Below are 7,128 nucleotides of genomic sequence, written 5' to 3' on the forward strand. Positions count from 1 at the left end.
ATTCAGCTATTTCTGTTAGGTCTCAAGTTTGTGCTACTTTAATAAATAAATCCCGAACTTTTAACGCAGATCTAAATTTATTAGTTGTTCCTAGAATTACGGATCTCACACCCTCAAAGAAAGTAAACAAGTGTATGGAAGGGTTAGAAAACATTAACTTAGCTGATGAGTATTTTCACATTCCGCAGAGAGTTGATTTATTAATTGGTGCGGAATCCTTTTTTGAGCTAATAAAACCTGGGCAAATTTACCCTCCTAACTCGAATTTAATCTTACAAAATTCTGTGTTTGGTTATTTAGTTAGTGGAAGCATATCAAATATGGAGGATAATAAAATCCATTGTGGGTTAGTTAAAGAAACTCTTGATTTAGAACAAACTTTTCGAAGTTTTTGGGAGATAGAAAATATCGAAACTGAAATAATTGAGAGTAAAGAAAAAATTATTTGTTAAGAACATTTTAAAAACAACTGTGCTAGAAATTCTGAGGGACGGTACATAGTAAAGATGCCTTTAAAAGAGGATCCTAAACATTTGGGAAAATCTAAAGAGTTTGCGTTGAAGAAATTAAATCTGATGTGGAAACGTTTAATTAAGGAGCCAAATTATTTATCTTTATATAAAGATTTCCTTCATGAATATTTAGAGATGGGACACATGTCAGAAATTTTGGATGATGAGGAGGAAGAGGCCACTTACTACATTCCCCATTTAGGAGTTTACCGCCCTGATAGGCAATCAACTGTCCTAAGAGTTGTTTTTAATGCGAGTTATCCTACCTCAGCTGGTAATTCCTTAAATTCTTTGCAATTAAATGGAGGCATAGTTCAGAGTGATTTATTTTCCATCATGACAAGGTTCCGTAAATATGTCTATGCCTTCACAGCAGACATAAAGAAAATTTACAGAATGATCTTAATTCACCAAAGCCAAGGAAAATTGCAGCGTATTCTTTGGAAAGAAAAAGAGGAAGGACCTGTCAAAACCTACGAGTTGAATACCGTCACTTACGGTACGGTGTGTGCACCATTTCTAGCAACTCGTACATTAAAGCAAATAGCTATTGATGAAGGAGAAAATTATCCTCTTGCTGCTCCAGTCATTGAAAATGATTTCTACATCGATGATGTGTTGACCGGCTCTGATAATTTAGCAACTGCAAAGGAACTTAAAAATCAGTTAATTGATATTTTAGGAAATGCTGGCATGCAACTCCACAAATGGCATAGCAACTGCGCAGCGTTAGTTTCTGATGGTGAAGAAATATATAATTTTACTAACTGTGATGGAACTCAAGTGCTAGGAGTTTCCTGGAGTCCGAAGAAAGATAGTCTTTATTTTAAAGTTACCCGTAGTGCATCACATAGAAAAGACTTAAAAGTTACGAAGCGATGTGTCTTATCCACAATTGCACGCCTTTTCGACCCCCTTGGATTGCTTGGACCAGTAGTGTCAAAAGCAAAGATATTTTTGCAACAGCTATGGTCTTTAAAACTGGACTGGCATGAAGAACTACCTGAGAAACAAATCCAAGAGTTGAAGAAGTTTGTCGAAGCTTTAAAGAGTGTTAACAACATGGAATTTGATAGATGTATACTTACAGAGGGAGCTGACATGATTGAAATTCATGGATTCGCCGACGCGTTAGAGGTTGCTTACGGTGATGTTGTTTACTGTAAGTGTGTTAAAAATGGTCAAGCAGCGACTATCAAATTGATTGCTAGCAAAAGTCGTCCTTTGAAAAGAGTAACCATCCCAAGACTAGAACTCTGTGCCTCACTGCTTCTAGCCAAATTAGTGAAAAAAGTGATAATAGCTCTCGATTTGCCTATATCCAACATCTACTTATGGAGTGATAGCATGATTGTGCTTTCTTGGATACGTAAGGAGTCATTTCTACTTAAGACTTTCGTTGCCAATCGTGTATCCCAGATTCAAGACTTAACTAACATTGACAGTTGGAGATATGTACCATCAACTGAGAACCCTGCAGACATTATCTCCAGAGGTCTCGATCCTGATAAACTTTCACTATGTAGATTGTGGTTTGAAGGACCGAATTTCTTGTGTAACAGTGAATATCCAAATAGAGACATTCCATCCAGAGTTATTGAAGATGAATTTTCTAATGAATTTAAACCATCTAGTGACTTTAATTGTTTTATTAGTGATAATGGTAATTTTCTTGATAATTTTCTGAAAGTTAGTAATAATTATAGTAAACTCATTCGTGTATTAAGTTTTGTATATAGGTTCATCGATAATTGTCGGAGCACTTATGACACATCAACTGGGTCTTTGTCTCCAGATGAACTTAAAAGAGCTGAACTGAAATTGGTAAGTTTAGTGCTGAAACGGGAGTTCAGCAAGGAAATCAGAGATTTAGAAATTACAGGTGAAGTTTCAAAGCAGAGTAAGGTAAGAAATTTATGTCCCTTCATTGATAAAGAATACCTCTTAAGAGTAGGTGGACGTTTGTCCAATAGTGAATTGTGCTTTGACAAAAAATTCCCATTATTGTTACCAGAAAAACATAAATTAACACAATTAATAATTATTAGTAATCATATTAAGAATTTACGTGCTAAACCTCAAACATTATTGTTTATTATAAGGCAAAGATTTTGGCCAATCAGTGGCAGATCTATTTGTAGAAAAGTAGTTCGTGAGTGTTTGTCGTGCGTTAAAGCTAAACCAATAACTTGTGATAAACTTATGGGTGATCTACCCAAAAGTCGTGTGAGTCAAAACTTTCCATTTGCCATATCAGGTGCGGACTTTAGCGATCCATTTACATTTACAATTAAATACAAGAACCAACGGAAAGGTACTCTTCAAAATATTTATGTCGCGATTTTTGTATGTTTCGTCACGAAGGCGATTCATTTGGAGCTTGTGACAGAGTTGAGCTCTCAAGCATTTATAGCTACATTAAAGAGATTTTTTCGCGTAGAGGAAAAAGCAGTATTCTGTACTCAGATAATGCGACTAATTTCGTTGGGAGTAATAATGAGTTACAACGATTATTTAGCTTAGTTAAAAATCCTGATAACCCTTATGAAAATTTAAGGTATATTTAAGGTTGATTTGAGGTATTTTTGAGGTATTAAGGTTGTTTTGAGGTATATTTGAGGTATATTTAAGGTTGCAGAGAAAACAGCAATAAAAATTATACCTCGTAAAGGTTGTAATTAAGGTGTACGAGGTTGATTTATATATACTTCTTCAGCTTGTTTTGAGGTTGTTTAAAATTCACTTCAAATCAACCAGACTGATAAGGAGATTTTTAAGGTATACCAGGTTTATTTTCTTACACTTGTAACAAAAGAGGTATTTTTGAGGTATGAAAATTTTAACTTTATTTCAACTAACGATAAAAAGGTATTTATTGAGGTATATGAAGTCATTTTATTTATACCTAAGCTTATTTTGAGGTTGTTTTAAATTCACTTCAAATCATCCAGACTGATAAGATGATTTTTAAGGTATACGAGGTTGTTTCTCTTACACTTGTAACAAAAGAGGTATTTATGAGATATAAAAAAATCAACCTTATTTCAACTAACGAGAGTGAGGTAATTACGAGGTATAAAAAATATACCTTTTCTCTACTTACGATATTGAGGTATTTATGAGGTACGATATTGAGGTATTTATGAGGTATAAAAAAATATACCTTATTTCAACTAAAGAGAGTGAGGTATTTATTGAGGTGTTGAAGTCATTTTATTTATACCTAAGCTTGTTTTAAGGTTGCTTAAAGTACACTTCATATTAACTAACTCACTTCCCAGAGTTCCATGCGAGCCGGCAAATGGCGTGTGTGTTGACAATCGAAAGTCTATTCGAAATTCGGTAAGTGTGCTTGACATTTATTAATTTAGTTTTATCACTTTTAATCAAATATGCTTCAATTTTCAAACTTAAATTTCATTATTTTTGTTTCAACGACGCGTCCTGATCTTAAATAATTTAAGTTGGAGGATATTCTTAGAAGCTATCGTTGTAGGCTTAGCAATAAGAGAGAATAACCGAAATATTTCTCGTCACTGTTTTGGGTAACATTACTGGTGAATCGTTACAGCAGGTTATGCACAGTATATTTTATTGTTTGTAGTTCAGTCAAATAGAACTATTCTTTTTATTTTGCTTAAATGTATATGTTTTAACGTAGCAGTATGCACGCTGATTAATTGAGAAAAATGTTCACAATTTCTCTTATAAATAAATCATTGAAAATTGAAAGATTTTTAAAATAGCAATTTTGCTTTGAAATTCTACTATAGCTGTATGCTTATCGTTTGGATATTTGTTGCAAAGCAAAGTTTATATTATTGTTTATATATATATATATATATATATATATATATATATATATATATATATATATATATATATATATATATATATATATATATATATGTATATATAAATTTACAGAGCTTATCCACAGTTCCCTGATATTACTGAGATGGCCTAGGCTTTAAATAGCACATGCGCGGCGGCGCAGAAGAAGAGACAAGCAAGCTACTGCTCAGCCTTCCCCTAGGATATAGTTCTGAATTTATACCTAAAAGAAAAAGTAATCTTTCCTAATAAACTACAGAATTTATGTAATTGTTGATAACAATAGTTTGCTAGATATTTGATAATTGAAAACTAGTAACTGTACTAGCTCACTTTTTCATGTTTGATCACAAAACTGCTATTTTCACTACATGCTATTTTCTCGCATTTTACCCACGTTAATTATTTACTAAGCAGATTGTTATTACTTATTAGAATATTGGGCAGAATGAAATTAAATCCGATTTCAAGTTTATATGACAATTTGTTTCAAGGTTATGAGCTTTTTCATGCAGCTGTTTATGGTTCACTACTTCAAAAATGTGCGAATTTCGGAAATCTTAAATATTTTAGAAATAAGTCAGTATAGTATGCAATTTTAATCCTGAATTGAATAAAATCAATTGCAAATAAAAACATTTATTGTTGAAAGTAATATGCATTATTTAGAGTTTCATCCAATGGGATGTGTATTTATATTTAAACAAGTGTTTGTAAGAACTAACTATTAGTTTTATTCTGCTCGGTATTATAAGTTATATAGGAGATATTATACTCAACTTATTTTAAAAGTATTATTTCAAATCATTCTCTCTTAGACATTTTCCTCACATAAAATTACTCACAACTTTAAAATAAATGCTCCTTATCAGCTTGTAATTTGTTCTATTCGATTGAGTGTAAAAAAAGAATACTTTAAAATTTTACATAACTTTACATAACTGTACATAACTTTAAAATTTTAATTTATTAAATGATTGTAGATTCTTGATTACATTGATTAAAAATGATTAAAATAACTATTTTTTAAGGAACTCTGATGTGATTGACAATAACATAAGTCCTTTTCAGAATCAGCGTCAAAAATTTAAAAAAAAGCTGCTAGTTTCATGAAGTCTGACAAAAAGTTGAAAAATATAGACTAGGTTTATTGAGTTTAAAGATTTTTAAAAAAGAAAGGGAAGGAAATCTAATTATTAAACTTACAAGTACCATAATGTTACAGATGTATAGAAAAATAAAAAGTGTTAAAATTGCATAATAAGATTGGAATTATACAGGGTGTTTATAAAGTCCCGGACCCATTTTGATGTTTAATAACTCATAAAATAATAAAGATAGATTAAAATTAATAACATTAATGGTTAGATAGACTCAAAAAGTTTCATGACCCTTGTCAATGAACTTCCACGTGTGCCCCCTTCGTCGCACAGAGAATATCAAGTCGATAGTCAATTTCACGAGAGGTAGCTTTCTTTTTTACAGAAAAGACAATCTCATCAGTCGTATACTTAGACATGTTGGAAAACTTCGTATTTCCACAACTAGAAGAGCTTCAGCCACATGTCTTTTTGCAACAAGATGGTGCACCACCTCATTGGGGTATCATCGTTCGTAGTTCTTTGAATGACCATTTTACAGGAAGATGGATTGGGCGAGGAGGTCCAATTCCTTGGCCACCCAGATCACCTGATATAACGCCGCTGGACTTTTTTCTTTGGGAATTTATAAAGGACAATGTTTACAGGAGGATCGTGTCGAACATTGATGGCCTAAAAGCCAGAATTACAACCGCAATAGCCTCTGTGGATGCCGACATGCTTGCCGCTACCTGGCGTGAAATTGACTATCGACTTGATATTCTCCGTGCGACGAAGGGGGCACACGTGGAAGTTCATTGACAAGGTTCATGAAAGTTTTTGAGTCTATCTAACCATTTATGTTATTAATTTTAATCTATCATTATTATTTTATGAGTTATTAAACATCAAAATGGGTCCGAGACTTTATAAACACCCTGTATATTTGAATTTCTGTAAATGTTGTTAATGGTAATACTGTCTTCAGTGTATTTTATTTTGTGGCTGTGATACATGTCATGCTTTTTAGCTACGAGGATTGAATAGAAATGGCAGAAGATATTTATCTGAAAAGGAAAATTAATTTCATCCAGTTAATTTAAATGATAAAAAAAATACTTTCTAATTTTTTAAGACCTGCCACTATTATTGTAAATATGACTTTCTTACTAATTTATATTTTTTTTCCTTTTAGGTTCCAATAATTACAAGTTTCAACATGTAGACGGAAACAGTATTTAAAATAATTTTGCTGGTTTGTAAAAAAAGTGAAATTTTAGTTTTAAATAAAAGTGCTTTGAATTTCAGCTGACTAATTATTTAAATTTGTAGTTTTATAGCTTTAAAAATTCAAGCACCTTAGACAACTATCTTCTAAAAATACGAGTATGAGTTCCCATAAATAATTTTTACTAACTGTAGAATTTGGATAAGTGTTATTTTAAGATGATTTAAATCAATCTATTAAAATTATAGAAGAATTATGCATTTGAAACCTTCTTTTATAGCTTAACAAAAAAAGCAATTACTGCCGAAGGTTTAATATTAAAAATTTCAGGTTGATAAATGATCTCTACTAGTGAAAAAAAATGTAATGTACATTATTCTTCATATACTATATATAATATCTTTATATATATATTATATTTTTTATATAGTGAGTCTAAAAATTAATAAACTAGGTGGTCCGTATAACACCTCAC

The 7,128-nt window shown here is 31.6% G+C and overlaps 2 protein-coding genes across 3 annotated transcripts; both read left to right on the plus strand.

Moving 5' to 3' along the window:
- Positions 1–506: 506 nt before the first annotated feature.
- Positions 507–1,948, plus strand: LOC147800910 (uncharacterized). The gene is made up of 2 exons (XM_087156063.1): positions 507–1,881; positions 1,932–1,948. Exons 1-2 carry the CDS (start codon positions 507–509, stop codon positions 1,946–1,948), a joined length of 1,392 nt encoding a protein of 463 aa, XP_087012189.1.
- A 225-nt stretch (positions 1,949–2,173) lies between these two features.
- On the plus strand, positions 2,174–6,894 carry LOC147800911 (uncharacterized). 2 transcript variants are annotated; one of them, XR_015430724.1, is made up of 3 exons: positions 2,174–3,854; positions 4,440–4,581; positions 6,621–6,894. XR_015430724.1 is itself a non-coding variant. In XM_087155641.1 (2 exons), exon 2 carries the CDS (start codon positions 5,864–5,866, stop codon positions 6,245–6,247), a length of 384 nt encoding a protein of 127 aa, XP_087011767.1. In that variant the 5' UTR covers positions 2,174–3,854; positions 4,440–5,863; the 3' UTR covers positions 6,248–6,290. The 2 variants fall into 2 exon arrangements, 1 of the variants encoding a protein (XP_087011767.1); XM_087155641.1 differs by lacking the exon at positions 6,621–6,894 and having other exon boundaries at positions 4,440–6,290.
- The last annotated feature ends 234 nt before the right edge of the window (positions 6,895–7,128 follow it).

This window comes from Parasteatoda tepidariorum, chromosome 12 (assembly GCF_982258835.1).
Source record: "Parasteatoda tepidariorum strain Cologne lab strain chromosome 12, Ptep-v5.0, whole genome shotgun sequence".
NCBI lineage: Eukaryota > Metazoa > Arthropoda > Arachnida > Araneae > Theridiidae > Parasteatoda > Parasteatoda tepidariorum.